Here is an 18,811-nt window from a genome sequence, read left to right as displayed (position 1 = left end):
AACATTAAAAAAAAAAAAGAATGCATTTAGGCCACATTTGGAAACTGCAGGAAAAGGATGGATTATTAAATAAATGGCATGGAGATTGCTGACTAGCCATTTGGAAGAAAATAGGGTTAATGATTACCCTCACAGGATAGATCAGAATAAATTTCAGAGATTAAATATTTACATGTTTAACAAAAAAGGAGTCATAAAAGCAACAGACGAAAACATAGGTGATTATTTCTGTAACCTTGAGGGCAAGAAATGTTTTTCTAAGCATAACACGGTGCACTAGTGAGAGAGAAGAAAAAGACTGATCATTTATATACAGTTTGTGAGGTCAAGCCCTGTGTCGGGCTCTGTACTGACAGCTCAGAGCAAAGAGCCTGCCTAGCACTCTGTCTCCCTCTCTCACACTCTGCTCTCTGTCTCTCTGTCCCTTAAAAATAATATATATAGTTTTTGAAAGTCAAAAAGGATCATAAACACGATTAAAATGCAAGTTACAGCATAATTATTTGAAACATACCAATTCTGTAAAGATCTGTTAGAAAACATTTGGGAGAGTCAGTAGAACATGCAACTCTTGATCTCGGGTCATGAGTTCAAGCCCCACGCTGGGTATAGAGGTTACTTTAAAAAATACAATCTTTAGGGTCACCAGGGTGGTTCAGTCAGATAAGGGTCCCAACTTTGGCTTAGGTCATGATCTCACTGTTCGTGAGTTTGAACCCCGCATTGGCCACTGTGCTGACAGCTCAGAGCCTGGAGCCTGCGTCAGATTCTGTGTCTCCCTGTCTCTCTCTCTCTGTCCCTCCCCTGCTCGTACTGTGTCTCTCTCAGAAATAAGTAAACATTAAAAATAAATAAATAAACAAACAAAATCTTTAAAAGAAAGAAAAACACTAAGAAGAGTAAATAATCTAGTGCAAAAAGGGGATCCAAACAGAAAATATGGATGACTAAAAACATTGGCAATTATTTAGTTTTAGTTTTAAGAAATAACGCATATGGGTTTATTGGATTTTTTTTCTTCCGTGGCCATAACCTAGGACATGGACAGTGTTTTTTGCTTTTATAGACAATGCTTCTTAAACTATTGTGCAAATGTTTTTGAGGGACAGATGCCCAGCAGTGGAATTAATGGTTGGAAGCATTTCATTTTTGGTAAATATTTCCAAAGTGCCCTCCAAAGAATTCGAATTGATTTACATTCCCTTCCACTGGATATGAAGGTAACCATTTCCCTACATTCCTGTGGGAAATGAGCATATACTTCTTTCTTTTTTTTTTAATTGTTTTAAAATTTTTTATGTTTTTTTAAATTATTGATAAAGAGAGAAACAGAGCATGAGTGGGGGAGGGGCAGAGAGAGGGAGACACAGAGTCTGAAAAAGGCTTCAGGCTCTGAGCTGTCTGCACAGAGCCCAATGTGGGGTTCGAATCCACGAGATCATGACCTGAGCCAAAGTCGGACGCCTAACCGACTGAGCCACCCAGGTGCCCCAATGCATGTGCTTATTTCTGACAGTGTGATAAGGGAAAAACTAGTTGGCCGCACGCACATATTTGCACCGTTTCCGTAGGCTCGGCGGGTATGACTTTCCCTTGGGCTGGAGGGGACCACGTAAGTCTCAGTGAGGTTGACCTGGACTCGAACCAACCCTTCCCTACAGTTCCTGCTCATCTTCCACAAGGCCGCAGCAGGGGAGCTGCAGGAAGACAGCGGCCTGATGGCACTGGCAAAGCTCTCCGAGATCGACGTGGCCCAGGAGGGCGTGAAAGGTGCCAAGGACTTCTTTGAAGCCAAGGTAGGTGCCTGCTTCTCTCTCCCTTCACTCTACCGGACACGTGACCCCACAGTGACTACCTCGTTCACTCAGAATAATCAGAGCAGCCATAGCTTAGTTAGTCTGCCTGTCATGCGTGATCGAAGGGGAATGAGCGTGTCCGCGCACGATCTGAAAATTAAAAGCAAAAGGGAAAAACAGTCAAACGGTCGGCGTGTTCCATCCTGGTTTCTGATTCACATGGTTTCCTGGTACGATGTTCCCAGATCAGCTCTTGGCCGGACTTGCCTAAGGAGCCCCTCGCTACCCCGGGCCATGGCTGAATTACTTGAGCAGATGCCTCCCCGTTGGCGTCTTAGACACCTGTGTGTGAGGACGTGCACAGGGGCCCCTCGGCCGCCTGCTCCAGGATGAGCCGGTGTTTGCCCCGCTGACGGGGGTTGGGAGCTGGGAAGCGATCTCCAGTGCCTGGCCCCGGAGCCCTGCTGGGTGCTTCCATTCATTCACACGTCCACGGAGTCGTCACCATGTATGGAGACGCTGCCCCCTAGCTGGGTGCTGTCGTGTTCACCTCCCCAGAGCCCACCTGCAGAGAGAGAAATCAGAGAGCCCTCCGCACCGCTGTCCACCAGAGCAGAGGAGGGCAGCGGGCAGCCGCCTGGGTTCCGATTCCGCCTCCTCCGCTGCCTTGCGCTGTGCCCCAGTTTGCTCATCTGTACAACGGAGGCAGTAATAGCACTGCCGTGAGGAGTGCATGAGTTCACGTATGTAAAGTGCTTGGCAAGCACCTGGCACTCGATACGTGGTGTGGACTGTTGGGGTCCCGAGCATTCCAGATAGAAGCCAGCCTCTAGGGGAGTGTTGGCTTCTTCTAGGAGTTTGCCCAGAGACAAGGTGTCCCCGGCCACACATCTCGGCCACGCTGGCCTCTGAACAGGACGCTCTTCTTACTTCTCTATGATGCCATTTACAGACAGGTGCAGTCATCTTTCTGTCAATATATAAACTGCGAATCATGGTGGACTCCTAACACGGGCAGTCTTCCTGTGGTCCATCGTCTGATAACCCCCGGGAGCGGCCAAAGTCCTCGTGCCTTCCACACCAGCATCTCTGTCCAGCTGGATGGGGTTTGGCCCTTCCTTCACGACTGCACGTTGATCCAGCCGGCTCTGGCACTGCCCTGCACATTAGCTCTAAAACTACAACTCCTTTACAGGGACGTCATAGACAAAACGTGCGCCCTCCCCAGGACACACACAGTCTAGTGAGGAAGACAGGCTCTCAGCCTTGACAGGGAGAGACTCGAGAAGAGGGATAGGTTACTTCAGGGGGGATGAGTGCCCTCCATCTCGTCCCCTGAGCCAACACTTGGATCTGTTGTGATACTTTGGGGAGGGGGCTAAGATTGAGACCCAAGTTTAGCATGACACTTTGCAGCCCACTCCTATAGGACAACATACCAAATGCTCTTATTAAAGTCTGCACAGGGGCGCCTGAGTGGCTCTGGCAGCTGGTTAAGTGTCGGACTTCAGCTCAGGTCATGATCTCAGGTCAGGGTTCATGAGTTCAAGCCCTGCGTCGGGCTCTGTGTTGACTGCTCGGAGCCTGGAGCCTGCTTATCTGTTCAAGACCTTCTCAGGCACCTTTGGTAAGAGTACAACTTATCCTAGCTTTTTGGAGAGCAGTTCAGAGCTAGCTGTTAACTTCATATTGTTCACCTCTGGGATTCTGCCGATAGCATTTTATCTCACAGAGGCACTCATGCAAATAAAACATAGATGTATAGTCAGTTTTTTTTAATATAATGTTTTATTTATTTTTGAGACAGAGAGAGACAGAGCATGAGTTGGGGAGGGGCAGAGAGCGAAGGAGACACAGAATCCGAAGCAGGCTCCAGGCTCTGAGCCGACAGCACAGAGCCGCACACGAGGCGAGAAGTCATGAACCATGAGATCATGACCTGAGCTGAAGTTAAGAGCCAGACACTTAACTGATTGATCCATCCAAGGGTCCCAGACATTATGTTTGAAACGCAGTTTTGATGGGCTGCCTGGGTGGCTCAGTCAGTTAAGTGTCTGACCATGGCTCCGGTCATGGTCTCACAGTTCGTGAGTTCAAGCCCCATATTAGGCTCTGTGCTGATGCTCAGAACCTGCGGCCTGCTTCAGATTCTGTTTGTGTGTCTCTCTCTGCCCCTCCCCTGCTCGCACTGTCTCTCTCTCTCTCTCTCTCTCTCTCTCTCTCTCAAAAACAAATAATAAACATTAAAAAGTTTTTTCAATGAAACTCAATTTTATTAAATATTAAATGCAACCTGGGTAATTACATACCAAAGTGCTAGTAATAGTTACGTCTGAGGGACTTATGATTTTACAGTTTTGGAATGTTTTATAATGTGTGTGCCTTATTTTTATAAGGAGAAAAGATTAAAAGCATAACAACGTAAAGTTTTTGAACTTGTGGTATGGCTGCCTCCTCAACCCAGACTCAAAGGCGGAGTAGGTGTGTTATCTTTGTAATTACAGAGCCTGGCACATAATGGCCTGCAGTAAACGTTTGCACAAATGACGAATGTAGGGAATCATCGCTCGGATTTCGGAGAGGGCCATAAAGGAGCTGACATTTGCGACAGATGTTCACAGATGAATGAGGATTCACCTTGTAATCAAGGAAGGGAGGGCATTCCCTGCCGTGGGAACAGCCAGAGCAACGCCTCCGAGGCCTGGAGGGTAAAGAGTGTTTGGAGGCTGGCCCCCATCCACCCCGGATGAGGCTGCACAGGGCGCTCTGGGCTCCCCTGCGGGTCAGGCCTCCCCAGCCTGCTAACCACCAGAATTCCCTGCGCACCAGCTTCTCGGGCCCCACCCACACCACCCTGAGATTTTCCAGGGTAGGGCCCGGAGCAGAGAGAGCTCAGCAGGCGTTTGCAGTGGATAGCCAGGGGTGAGAAGAGTGGCTGCCGGCCCTGGTGGCGCTCAGAGGGCTTGGACATGACCTGGCACTGGGCGCCGGGGACCGACTTCTGGGAGCAGCTGGAGTCAGGGAGGTTTCCTTCCAGCAATGTCTGGAGGCAACTGTGGGCCCCTCGAGGATGGTGACCGTGGGGCTGTGGGGAGCTGGTAATGAATCCCAGACTCACTAGTATTCTCAGGGTTTTGACCGCTTGCTTGGAGGTGGAGAGGAAAATGCCACAAGGTTTGTGGAGCTGTGTAGAGAGGGCTTGATGATGTGTGAAAAATCAAGGCAGGGACTCCTTCCCTCACCCCCTTCCCCCATGGGAATGGTTTGAGGAAGGGGATGGCGTGGCCTTTCATTTGAAGGCACAATGCTAGTTGTGCAGATGGAATGACCTGCTGGACAGAACTCGGCCACTCCTGGCCGCACGGGAGAATACAAAATGCCTTTCTTCCTAGAGATCTGTGTGCCCCGCTGTGACTGCTACTAGGGAGGATGGGAACACTTGATATTGAGGGTCATGGAATGACCTCTTCCACACCCGTCCGTTGCTGAACTGAGCGAAGGGAAGGGCTGGAATGGCGTTACCCTGATCGGCTCCCTCCTGGAGACCCTGGTAGGCCCGGTCTCCCCAGACCGTTGGGCCACGCACCAGGGGCAGGTCTCAGAGGAAGAGAGAAGGGAGGAAGCGAATGCTTCCTGGACGCCAGACTGTGAAGGCCACAGGCGCCACCTTCGCAAGATTCAAGTAGGGACTCGAGAATTTGAGTTGAGTGGCCAATGGTAGAACATAATGGTGACTGGGCTGTGGGGAAGGAAGGAACTGAAGATACAAGGGAGCCATGGAGAAGATACAATTTGGAGGACAGAAGCAATTTCAAGACGAGATGAAGTCAGATGAGGCCAGAATGGGGGTCTGGGGTCTGGCAAGTGGAGACTTTTGAGAGACCAGCTTCCCTGTGATGGCCATTTGGCCCTAGGGTGCAAGGTAGGTGGGCGGTGGGGAGAAAGAGCCGTGATGGCTGACTTTTCTGTCTAGATGCTGGCCAAGGAGGCCTGGACAAATTGGGGATGGTAGCTTGGGGTCAGGAAAGAACTTTAGGGTTTGTTTTTTTTTTTAACCTAGAGAAGACAGATCCTGGTATGTTTTTAGGTCACAGGGAAGTGGTCCACACAGAAGGAAGCATGAAGACAGAGTGGGGCGATGGGCAAGAATCAAGGGAAGCGGTAGAATTTTCTAGGGCAGAACAGGAACCCCAAGTGAGGGAGTTGCCAGGGCCCCTCCTGCTCTGGCCTGGCCAGGAGTGGTGAGCAGGTTGGTCCCAGGTTCATGGCCTATCCAGGGCTCACACGCACACTCTAGGGGGAGGTTGGGGGGGACATTGAGGCTTAGACGGTGGATTGTTGGTTAGTGTGTGTATACATATATGCATGGGTTTATTATAAATGTAAACGTTGTAAAGGATAGGTAGCACACAATTTACAAATGATAAAGTATCCATCACTTCTGTTGTAAATTCCACAGTCTATTGATTCTCTACGAACAGCTCCTTGATGTTTTTCTGGGATCCGTATCTGTCACTAGCCTACCGTTGTGACCGACAAAAGAATCTAGTTCCGATCTGAATGTTGGTTGATATTAAGTTAATTTAAAAGAAAAAGCAAAGGGAGGGGCACCTGGGTGGCTCAGTTGGTTAAGTGTCTGACTTCAGCTCAGGTCATGACCTCGGTGGTTCATGAGTTCGAGTCCTGAGTCGGGCTCCACTTTGGCAGCACGGAGCCTGCTTGGGATTCTCTGTGTGTGTGTGTCTCTTTCTTCCCCTCCTCTGCTCGCTCGCTCTCTCAAAAATAAACATTAAAGAAAAAAGAAGTGCCTGGGTGGCTCATTCAGTCATGATCTCATGATTCCTAGGTTCAGGCCCCATGTGGGGCTCTGTGCTGGCAGCTTGGAGCCTGGAGCCCAGTTCGGATTCTGGGTGTCCCTCTCTCTGCCCTTCCCCTGCTCTCTCTCTCTCAGTAATAAATAAACATTAAAAATTATTTTTAAAAAAGCAAAAGTAAAGGGACAGATGTCAGAACTTCATTCGTTCTTCAATGATGTGAGCAACTCCCCTGCTGACTTTGACAATAGGTTTTCAAATATTGGAAGACTATTCCCTGAATTTCTTTGGAGATATTCATAATGCAAAAGCTACAGACACTACACATTTTCAGCTTAATTTGCATTTTTAACATTTCCCAACACTTTCTTAGGAAAAGGTAGTCAGTGAAACAATAAATCAAGCCCTAGTTTGTAGCATTTGTTGGTTTCTAAGGTGTAAAACCCCCACCACTTGCTTTCAAGTTTCCAAGAGGATATTGCTGAATGTGGATTTGGGAAGATTCACAGCATCTTATCGTATAGGATTTCTACCTTAGAAACAGACAATCTCCAAAGCACAGAGGGTAAAATGTAGCAAGATAATTAGGAAGCAATGACTTTTTAGTATTTATTACTTTTGCTTCTAATATCATTTAATTATAGATTTATATAATTTAACTCTTAATATTTAACGACCATCTCATAAAATTCCTGAAGAAAACAAGACAAGGAAAAAAAGGTGAGGAGGAGAGGAGTCCAGGGTAGACCACGGGACCTGAGGTCCACACTTGCAGCGCAAGGCAGGGGACAGAGGGTGCTGAGTCCGCATGAGGCGGGCCCTGCTCTGGGCACTTAAATCCGTCCTCTGGTGTGACTGTGATGTAGGCGAGAATTCAGCAGAGCTTCACGTGCCTAAGAAATACCAGTGAAATTTGGAAAACCTAATTTCCTTGTCCCTCCTTGTAAGGATTCTGATCCGGAAAGAGTAAAACATACTTTTCTAGAGGTGGCCTGTGCTCAGAAATGGACCCTGTGCAGTGCAGGGAAAATTTAGGAAAGGGATGTTCTAATTTTTTCACTGAGGTGTGAGAACCTGCATTTTAGTACACAGGATGTAATGGATTGAAAACCAGAACAGATGGGGCGCCTTGATGGCTCAGTCAGTTGAGTGTCCGACTTCAGCTCAGGTTATGATCTCACGGTTTGTGAGTTCGAGCCCCGCATCAGGCTCTGGGCTGACAGCTCAGATTCTGTGTCTTCCTCTCTCTGCCCCTCTCCTGCTCACACTCTGTCTCTCTGTCTCTCAGAAATAAATAAATGTTAAAAAATTTTTTTTTAAAAATAAACCAGAATGGTCTGAATAAAGAGCATGGTAGGAGATGGCAAATCTTAGCCACAACATGGCAGAGAGGTGATTGAGTGAACCCGAGACAGAAGCACCCAAATGTGGAAGCTTGTGACAGGGAAAAGGAGACCTGGAGAAAAGAGGTTGAATCCAAGAACACGCTACTTAAAAATTGTGAGAGGTTTAACACCTCAATTTAAAATCATTTAAACACGTAAGGAGATGGAATGCTTTTCTATAAATTTGAGAGAAGTAGGAAATGTGATGAATTGTAAAGACATGTAAAGGGTTAACTCCAACCCTTCTCCCCCCACCCCCCTTGGGGATTTAGGGATTAATTCTTCACTGTTCTTTTTTTTTTTTCAGTGTCACAAATTAGTTCAAACATATTGGAAAGGATTGTATCACAATCATTCTGTAAAGCTGTCATGATTCTGATAACAATCAAGTAAAAACACATCAGAAAAAAATTATATCGGGGCGCCTGGGTGGCTCAGTCAGTTAAGCCTCCGGCTTCGGCTCAAGTCATAATCTCATGTTCGTGGGTTCACGCCCCACGTTGTGCTCTGTGCTGACAACTCAGAGTCTGGAGCCTGTTTCAGATTCTGTGTCTCCCTGTCTCTCTGCCCCTTCCCCTCTCATGCTCTGACTCTCTGTATTTTAAAAAAAAAACATTTTAAAAAATTTTTAAAAATTTGAAATTTATGTTAAGACTCCAGGGATTATTTTTAAAAATCTCATAGGGGCCCCTGGGTGGCCCCCTCTGTTAAGCGTCCAACTCTTGGGTTTCAGATCAGGTCGTGATCTCCTGGTTCATGGGATCCAGCCCTGTGTCTGGGTTTCCCACTGTCAGTGGGGAGCCTGGTTGGGATCCTCTCTCTGTCTCTCTCTCAGCCCCTCCTGTGTGCACTCTCTCTCAAAACAAACTTAAATAAATAAAAATCTCATAGGTATCAGATATAAAAAATGTGGTCATTTCAGTGAGACATCTCAAAACATTTGGTGAAGTTTAATATTCATCACAAGACACTTAAAATATGAGAAGAATGTGCTTGGTCGGCATAATGAAAGAATACTTTCTCATAAATATCAAAGCATTCTAAAGCGGTGACAGGAGTGAACAGGTCCGTCAGTGGAGCGGGATAGAAAATAGTACAAACAGGTCTCCTTCACGTGGGGATTTAGTGCATGAACAAGATAACTTTCCAGTCAGTGGGAACATAATGGGCTATTCGAGAAAAGATATTGGAACAATTGGCTGTCCACTTAGGAAAATGAAGTGAAATCATTTAAATGATATATATTCCTTCACTAAAATACAATGTACGGGACTTTAAGAGCTGAATGGGAAAATAAAACCAGGAAAGTGTGAGAGGAAAATGGTTTTGGAGCCCTGGGGTATAGAAGACCTTACACATGACATAAGAGACGAAAGTCATGGGGTGGCTCAGTCGGTTGAGCCTCCAACTTCAGCTCAGGGTTCGAGTCTCACATCAGGCTCTGCACTGACAGCATGGAGCCTGCTTTGGATTCTCTGTCTCCCTCTCTCTGTGTCCTGTCCCTGCTTGCACTCTGTTTCTCTCTCAAAAATAAATTAAAAGATAGGGAGAGAGGGGTGCCTGGGTGGCTCAGTCGGTTGGGCCTCCGGCTTCGGCTCAGATCAGATCTCACATTTGTGGGTTCGAGCCCCGCATCGGGCTCTGTGCTGACAGCTAGCTCAGGGCCTGGAACCTGCTTCGGAGTCTGTGTCTCCCTCTCTCTCTGACCCTCCCCTGCTCGCGCTGTCTCTCTCTGTCTCTCAAAAATAAATAAAAGACATAAAAAAAATAAAAAAATAAAAAGACTCACCTGGCCCAAGATACCTTGAAGTTAAAAGACAATCAAAAGAGTAAGTAAGAATAACCGAAAAATATATAACAAGGGACAATGCCTAAATTATGTGAGGAATGGCAAAGTGACAAACCCCAGTGAAATGGGTAATTTACCAAAGAGGAAATAAAAGAAGGTGGCAGGTTTTTTGTGGGGGTTTTTTTCTTTCTCTCTCTCTCTCTCTTTTTTTTTTTCCTATCAGAGTGGCAAACAGGTAAAAGGTTACTGGGACGCCTTGGGGAGGCTGTGGGGAGACGAGAACTCACATTCCATGGTGGTGGGGGTGTAAACTGGGACAGCTACTTTGGAGAGGAATTTGGCAGTCCTGATTAAAATAGTGTGCACACCCAATGTGTCTGGGACTTTTACCAAATTGATGAGACACTGGGGGGAGGAAGGGGAGGAACCACTTCTAGAAGAGAGGATTCTAAGATGGATTCGTCTGATACGGTCTTCCTAAAGACAAACTAGATTTTAAAAAAATGGCCCTAAATCCCTTTCACAGCATCAAAAAAACCATGTCATATTTGGAAATAAATTCAGAATGATCTATTGTAAAGGTAGCCTTTTGCCACGGGTAGATCCAAGTGATTGCAATCAGAATCCCAGCAGGGAGTTCATTTTGGTTTTGTCTTTGTTTTCTCCCCCTAGAAAAAAAGATACTATTGTGAAATTAAGGGTTGAACGTAGAAGTGGGTCATAGGCGGGCATGTTAAAGAATATCCTGGAAAAGAAGAAGACCAGCCCCAGGGGCTTAGAACACAGTGGCGAAGGAAGGGAATTGGTTCTCAGGGGCGGGGGTCCTGCCCTGCAGCAGGACCAGGTTCCCGTCGCACCGCTCCCGCCAGCTGAGTTCTGTCAGATGGGTGCTCTGTCTCCAGGTGTCTCCTCCCCTCCCTCAGCCTGTTGGTTCATTTTTGCTGTTTCTCACAGGTCCAAGCTTTGTCCTGTGCCAGTAAGTTTGAAGCCGAGCTAAAAGCGGAGCAAGACGAGAGGAAGCAGGAGGAGGAGAAGAGGAGACTCCGCCAGGCAGCCTTCCAGGAGCTCAAAGCTGCTTTCAGCACATAGTCGGGCAGCCTTGACTTCCATCCACACAGTGCCTCACAGACGCGCCCAAGAGAGCTGGCCGGGCACCCTCACCCCTGCTGCTCTCCCCCCCACCCCCCAACGGGCCTCCACCTCCACCACGTAAAGCAAACTCCTTGCCTCATGGAGTGGCAGGGGGTGGCTCTCATCCCTCTGTGGAAGCCCCTCCCAAGGGTCCCGGGATGAGCCTACTGCGCCCCCTTCTCTTTCCCTCCCTCTTTCCTCTGTAGCCAGATCGGAGCCTCTACTCCGCAACTTGTACTTTCTCCTGGTCCCTTTGCCTTTCACATCAAAGAGTGTTGATCTGTGCAGACGTTTCTCTCTTTGATGGCCCTCCAGGGGAGATAGTCCCTGGAGGATTCTGACGTTAATGTTGCCCATTTTCCCGGGAATTCTCCCCTTCTTCGCACCTCTCCCCGTGGGGTCCCCCTCCTCTTCCGCTCCTGTTCCCCTTCCCTGCTTTCACTCTGAGCCTGATTCTGCAGGTTGGTATCTTCCGTGCTCTGATGACCATGAGCTTCAAGGCCAGCCAGGCTGGACCACTGCCCTCCCCCTCTTCGATGAGATGGCGAAATAGGGGACAGATAGGAAGTCCTGTTCCTTCCTGTCACCTTTGTCCTGTCCACTGAGCATCACCCCCTGGGCCCACCCTCTTCACCCCCTTCATTTGTGTCTTCTCATTTCCTCCTCCTCTTAAATACCCTGCCACTTACCCGCAAGAATGAGAGAATAATCAGAAGTGATATTCATGCCTAGAAGAACCCCTATTAATTCCTTCTATGCAAATTACCGTAGACCCCTGCATTCCCAAGGGACAAATCCAGAGCCTTTCAAAGTCATGAAAGTCATGACAGTCTTCATCTGGCCAGTTTCCAACTTCTGCTCCAAGATGTTGGGGTGAAGCTGTTCTCACCCCCCAGCACACACTTATGTGTTGTGTGTTCTTGGGATTGCTCACAAATACCAGGGGTTTCTTGTATGTTTTTGTTTAAAGAATTCCCAACATTGTATTTATTACTTCTCTTTTGTAACTCTGTCTTTACAAGGAAAATGTCTGCATTTCTACTTCACAACTGCCTCTTTTTTCCAATAAACTGCGAATGGACTTTGCCATCATATCCGTGTGCTTCTGGTCTTTTTTTTTAATTTACTTATTTATTTTTTAATTTGCATTCAAGTTATTTTAATTTTTTAATGTTTTATTTATTATTGAGACCAAGAGAAACAGAGCATCAGTGAGGGAGAGTCAGAGAGAGAGGGAGACACAGAATCGGAAGCAGGCTCCAGGCTCTCAGCTGTCAGCACAGAGCCTGATGCAGGGCTTGAACCCATGAACCACGAGATCGTGACCTGAGCCGAAGTTGGCCACTTAATCGACTGAGCCACCCAGGCGCCCCTACATCCAAGTCATTTAGCGTATATGCTATAATGATTTCAGGAGTAGAACCCAGTGGCCCATCCCCCTACATATAACCCCCAGGGCTCATCCCACAAGTGTCCTCCCCAATGCCCCTTGCCCATTTAGCCCATTCCCCTCCTACAACCCCTCCAGCAACCCTCAGTTCTCTGTATTTAAGAGTTTTGTCCTGTCTCCCTGTTTTTATATTATTTTTGCTTCCCTTCCCTGACATTCATCTATTTTGTCTCTTTTCTAGTCTTTCATTTGGGGGAGAGAGGAGAGTGTTTTTGCAGCAGCCACATCCGGCCCAGGCTCCGTGTGGACATCCACCCCCAGAAATGGAGTTAGAAGTGGTATCTAGACGGTTGGCTTTCCTTGGGGGGCATGCTGAGTTTTGGGGTGTCTATCAGCTGCTCTTCCCCTTCTCCTTCCCCTTCACTGCGGATCCTTCAGCTGCAGGCAAAATGTGTCCTTAGTTTCCCTGGCTTCCTAGACCCCTTGAAACTCTGAGGAGGGCCAACGACCCCTCCCTCATGTGGATTCTTGGGCATTGGGGGCCCTGAGTAAGGACCTCTGTCCTAAGGGAACACCCATAGCTCCCCAGGGAAGATCATTTCCATTTCTGCGCAAGACTAAGGCCTACAATTCTCAGACATCATTTTTCCAGGTAGAGTCGCCCTCCAACCGCCCCACCAGCGGAAGTGGACGTGGAAAAGGGGTGGAAACACTGTTAGCATACACTCCAGGAAGCGTGCTTCTTGGCATTTTCTCTGAGCTGAGAACCTTCGTGCACTTAAAAACCTGCCCGTGAATGTGTACAGCAGCTATTTCATAATTACCAAAACTTGGGAGCAACCAAGATTATTTTTTATAAGACTTTATTTTTAATTTTTTTTATGTTTCTGTATTATTAAGACAGAAACAGAGCATAAACAGAGCATGAACAAAGGAGGGTCAGAGAGAGAGAGAGGGAAACACGGAATCTGAAGCAGGCTCCAGGCTCTGAGCTGTCCGCACAGAACCCGACGCGGGGCTTGAACCCACAAACTATGAGATCTGACCTGAGCCAAAGTCAGACGCTTAACCAAGTGAGCCCCCCAGGTGCCTCTGTACCATGGAATATTAATTCAGCAGTGGAAAGAAGTAAAAGTGATGCAAAGAAATGAGCTGTCAGGGCGCCTGGGTGGTTCAGTCGGTTCAGTGTCGACTTCAGCTCAGGTCATGATATCCCAGTTTGTGAGTTCGAGCCCCATGTCCAGCTCTGTGCTGACAGCTCTCAGCCTGGAGCCTACTTTGGATTCCGTGTCTCCCTTTCTCTCTGCCCCCTCCCCACGTCTCTCAAAAATAAATAAACATTAAAAAAACTTTAAAAAAATAGAAATGAGCTGTCAAATCACAAAAAGACACGGGGGGGGGGGCGCCTGGGTGGCTCAGTCGGGTAAGCCTCCGACTTCGGCTCAGGTCAGATCTCACGTTCGTGGGTTCGAGCCCCGCGTCAGGCTCTGTGCTGGCAGCTCAGAGCCTGGAGCCTGCTTCCGATTCTGTGTCTCCCTCTCTCTCTGACTCTCCCTCTCTGATGCTCTGTTTCTCTTGGTCTCAATAATAAATAAAACATTAAAAAAATTAAAAAAAAATAAAAGACACGGAGGAAACTAAAATGCATGTTGCTAAGTGAAAGAAGCCAATCTGGAAAGACTTCATACTGTATGGTTCTGACTATGACATCTGGAAAAGGCAAAACCCGAGACTGCGAAGTTAAAAGTCAGGGGTTGAGAGGGAGGCAGAGAAGGGTAACTAGGCGTAGCACAGGGGATTTTAGAGCTGTGAAACTTACTCTGTATGGTTCTACAGAGGTCGGTATACATTTGTCAAAACACACAGAATGTACAGCCCCAAGAGCAGTCCCTAATGTAAACCCTGGACGTTAGCTAATAATAAGGTATTGTTACGGGCACGTCAGTTCTAACAACCTAGCACACTAACGCCAGATGTTAGTAACGGGGGCAGGGGACAGGGGCAGGGGACAGGGAGAGAGGTGTGTGGAGACTGTACTTTCTGCCAAGTTATTTGCACATCTAAAACTGCTATTACAAGGAAAAGTCTAGGGGCTCCTGATTGTCTCAGTCGGTTAAGCATCCGACTTCGGTTCAGGTCATGATCTCACCATTTGTGAGTTCAAGCCCTTGTTTCCCGTGAGCCCTGTTTCTCTTTCTCCCTCTCTCTCTGCTCCTTAAGGGGATTCTTTCTTTCTCCCTCTCGCTTTCTCTGCCTCTTGCTCACTTGCGCCCTCTCTCTCTCTCAAAAAAAAAAAAAAAATAGAGTCTATGAATTCAAAGGAGAAACCGAAGGGATGGAGATAGCAGTGTAATTACTTCAAACACTCACTTGCCTCTGGACAGCCAAGCCCATTCAGGAGCTAAACACTTATGGCTGCAAATGACAGAAACCGTAACCTGAGCTTGAGACAAAAAAAGGACAAATATTGGGTCATGTGACGACAGACCAGGGATAGGACTTCTTTGCCTCCTTTTTTTTTTTAATGTTTATTTTTGACAGACAGAGTGCGAGCGGGGAAGGGGCAAAGAGGGAGGCACAGAATCTGAAGCAGGCTCTGGGCCTAGAGCTATCCACACAGAGCCCAATGTGGGGCTCGAACCCACAAACTGGGAGATCATGACCTAAGCCGAAGTTGGATGCTTAGCCCACTGAGCCACCCAGGCACCCCTGCCTCTTCTTGATCACAGAATCCTAGAGATGTTGTTCCCTTCATGCCCCTCCCCCACAGCTCCTGTCCTCCCCATCTGTGGCCGTGAACTCCACTGGTTCTTTCCTTACAGTGGCCTCCTGACTGGTTTCTCTGGCCTCACTTTGCCCCGATTGTCCACTTGCAGCTCAGATACAATTTTGTTCCTAACATCTCCCTTTCAGTTTTTGCCTCCCCCCTTTCAGGCTCTAATGCTTGCTCACTTCTTCTCTCCCATGGCGTCCCCGCCCCTCCTCCCCCCATGTCTTCCTTCCAAACTGTGCTCCAGGTAGAGGTGATACCTAGGTTCCTAGAAAGCTCCTGAGGGCTTTGCACCTGCTGTTTCCTCCACCTGGCACTCCCTCCCTCCCCCTGGCAAAAGACTTCTCATTGTTGATGACTCAGCTCAGAGATTAGCTTCCAGCTTCCGGAAACTTTCTTGACACCTCCAGGTGAGGGGAGGCGCTCCCTCTCAGGGTTTCACTGCATTATGCAGGATCCTTCTCTTGACTTCTCTTTCTCCTCCTCTAGACAAGGGATGCTTTGAAGGGCAGGAGCTCTGTCTTACCCACTGCCATAGCCCTAGCATGCTGCTCAGCCAGTGACAGGCTCCCCTGCGCATGCGTTTCACAAGGACAAGCCAGGTTTTTGCACCCGAGATGGGTAAGCCAACGAACAGGTGACCTTCTAAGCGCCCTGACTGGGAGCCTGGCCTGAGGGAACAGCTCTGAAAGTGAGGAGAGCGGAGATTATGGGGACATCCTTTCACTGGAAAAGTGATAAGTCAACTTGCCAAAGACCTTCCTTTGAGCAATAGGGAAACAAAGCAACAGCCCAGCTCTGCTTCTGCCCTGGAGGCTGTGTGATGTGACGGATTTGGAGTCAGATATAAGGTAGTGGATTCACTGATCCGTTTCCTCATCTGTTAAAGATGATGCTCCGGGCACCTGGGTGGCTCAGAGGGTTGAATGTCCAACTTTGGCTCAGGTCATGGTTCGTGGGTTCGAGCCCCATGTTGAGCTCTGTACTGACAGCTCAGAACCCGGAGCCTGCTTTGGATTCTGTGTCTCCCTCTCTCTCGGTCCCACCCCCTCTCGCACTCTGTCTCTCTCAAAAATAAATAAACATTAAAAAAAAAAGATGATGATCATCTAGCTGGCTGACTCCATGCCCAGCACTTATTAGTGTTGAGGACATCATTGTTTCCCTCTCTATCTCCCACCTGGCATGACTGCAATTCTGTCTCCTCCCGAGCCCTGGGTCTCCAACGTCACAGGCAAAGGATCCCAGGCCAGGGGGGCCCAGAAATGCTCAGTCTGGCTTCTGCCTCGACCCCAAGCACAGGTGCCTTCCTTCTCACTTCTCTCTTCTCTTGAGGCTCCTAACCCGAGCAGCCCAGGGAGATTCCTGCCAACATGCCCACTCACCAGCTATGCCCCCTGCACCTGCCACTTGCTGAGCCCCCTGGCTGGATCTCATGACCTGTGGCCTTGTCCCCACTCACATTTCTCCCTGCTGGCCCTGCCTGTCCACCAGGCCAGATTCTAGCCATAGCCCTGCCCACAGGGCTCACTTACAAGAACAGTGCAGTGGTTCCATGGGGCGCGTAGGTGGCTCAGTCAGTTAAGTGTTCGACTTCGGTTCAGGTCATGATCTCACAGTTTGTGGGTTCAAGCCCTGTGTTGGGCTCTGTGCTGACAGCTCAGAGCCTGGAGGCTGCTTTGGACTCTGTGTCTCCCTCTCTCTCTGCCCCTCCCCCAATATCATACCTTCCCTCTGTCTCTCTCTCTCTCTCAAAATGAATAAACATAAAAAAAAAAAAAAAAGAATAGCGATTCCATAGCCATCCTCTGGGCCTGTGCTTGAGGGAGCTCCCATGGGGCAACTTGGGGAGGTGCTGAGGACGGACCTTATCAGGGGTCAGTTCCCCCTCCCCCACCTTCTTTCTGAAACTTTTGGCACTCTGCCATGTGGTATTGGTGGGACCTCACACTGCTCTTGCCCTTTTGAAGGGAAGTTTGGTAAACTGGTAAAATTTTAAATTATATCGGGGCACCTGGATGGCTCAGTCTGTTGAGCGTCCAGCTTCGGCTCAGGTCATGATCTCACAGTTTGTGGGTTCGAGCTCCGCATCAGGCTCTGTGCTGAATGTTTGGTCAGAGCCTGGAGCCTGCTTCAGATTCTGTGTCTCCTCCTCTCTCTGCCCCTCTTCTGCTTGTGCTCTGTCTCACTCTCTCAAAAATAAATAAATGTAAAAAAATTATTTTATTTTAAATTATATCTGTATTTGTTATTTATTTTTGCTTTAACAAATCATCCCATCACTTACTGGCTTTTTTTTTTTTTTTTTTGAGTATCACAGATATCTTAAGAGAAAGTTTTTTAATCTGGATAAGGAAACATTCAAGGACCAGCAATGTTTCCGACAAGAGTTACAAAACTATAATTTCCCATCAGTCTGAACCTTTAGTCTCCAATTGAGGACTTAGTAACCAGAACTTTTCTTAGATGGTAAACTTATGAATTAATTAAGTACAAAGCAGCTTTTTAACTATTGTTTTTTTTAATGCTTTATTTATTTTTGATACAGAGAGAGACAGAGCATGAGAGGGGGAGGGGCAGAGAGAGAAGGAGACACAGAACTAGAATTAGGCTCCAGGCTCTGAGCTAGCTGTCAGCACAGAGCCCAATGCGGGGCTCGAACCCACGAACGTGAGATCTGACCTGAGCCGAAGTCGGAGGCTTAACCGACTGAGCCACCCAGGCGCCCCCAAAGCAGCTTTTTAACAGTTTTAAATATCCCCAGTTGTTTTGCCACAAGTCCAAAAGCACAGATATCTACAGACCTCATCCTCTACCAATATACCAATCGCTAGTTGTGGCTTGTAGTTTTTATCTTATTAGACAGCCAATGAATTTAATTTCAATTTATCAAAGCAAAACCTTAACAATTACCCATGAACACTGAGACAGACCAAATTAAACTATTATTTACACAGACGGCACTTACTGGCTTAAAACAATAATGGATGTTTATCATCTCACGTGGCTTCCGAGGAGCAGGAGCTCAAGGACGGTCTGGTTGGGTAATTCTAGCCCGGGGTACCTCAGGCGGCTGCAAAATGTGAATCGGGGCTGCAGTCATCTGAAGGCTCCGATGGGGCTGGAGGGTCGCCTTTCGAGGCCGTCCCCTCTTACGGTGCGCAAGTTGGTGCTGGTATTGGCCAGAGGGCTCAGGCAGCTGCCGCACGAACCTCTCCACTGGGCTGTGTAAGTGGCCTCACAAAAGGGCAGCTGGTCTCCCTCAAAGCAAGTGATACAAGAGAGCAGATATAAGCCACAATGTCTCATTTTTTTAAAAATGTTTTTTATTTATTTTTGAGAGACAGAGAGAGATAGCATGAGCAGGGGAGGGGCAGAGAGAGAGGGAGACACAGAATCGGAAGCAGGCTCCGGGCTCTGAGCTGTCAGCACAGAGCCCGATGTGGAGCTCGAACCCACAAACTGGGAGATCGTGACCCGAGCCGAAGCTGGACGCTCAGTAGACTGAGCCGCCCAGGTGCCCCTACAATTTCTTTTAAAACCTAGCTTCAGAAATCACTTTCTGGGGGAGGGGGACTGGCTCAGTCTGAGGAGCGTGAGACCCTTGATCTCAGGGTTGTATGTTCAAGTCCCATGGTGGGTATCGAGAGTACTTTGAAAAAAAAATTAGAACCTTGGAGCAACTGGGTGGCTCAGTCGGTTAAGTATCCGACTTCAACTCAGGTCATGAAATCGC

At 48.0% G+C, this 18,811-nt stretch overlaps 1 protein-coding gene across 1 annotated transcript in view; it reads left to right on the top strand.

The window, feature by feature from the left end:
* The window catches only part of EFHD1 (EF-hand domain family member D1), a 41,150-nt gene extending 29,143 nt beyond the window's left edge, over positions 1-12,007 (top strand). Inside the window, exons 4-5 of the mRNA XM_029932865.1 lie at positions 1,662-1,796; positions 10,739-12,007. Coding sequence (XP_029788725.1) covers positions 1,662-1,796; positions 10,739-10,873 — 270 coding nt within the window. The 3' untranslated portion in view covers positions 10,874-12,007. The remainder of the gene's footprint in view (positions 1-1,661; positions 1,797-10,738) is intronic.
* Positions 12,008-18,811: the final 6,804 nt, after the last annotated feature.

Source organism: Suricata suricatta, chromosome 3 (assembly GCF_006229205.1).
Source record: "Suricata suricatta isolate VVHF042 chromosome 3, meerkat_22Aug2017_6uvM2_HiC, whole genome shotgun sequence".
Classification (NCBI taxonomy): domain Eukaryota; kingdom Metazoa; phylum Chordata; class Mammalia; order Carnivora; family Herpestidae; genus Suricata; species Suricata suricatta.
Note: the sequence above shows the minus strand (reverse complement) of the source record. Positions and strands in the feature narration are given on the sequence as shown.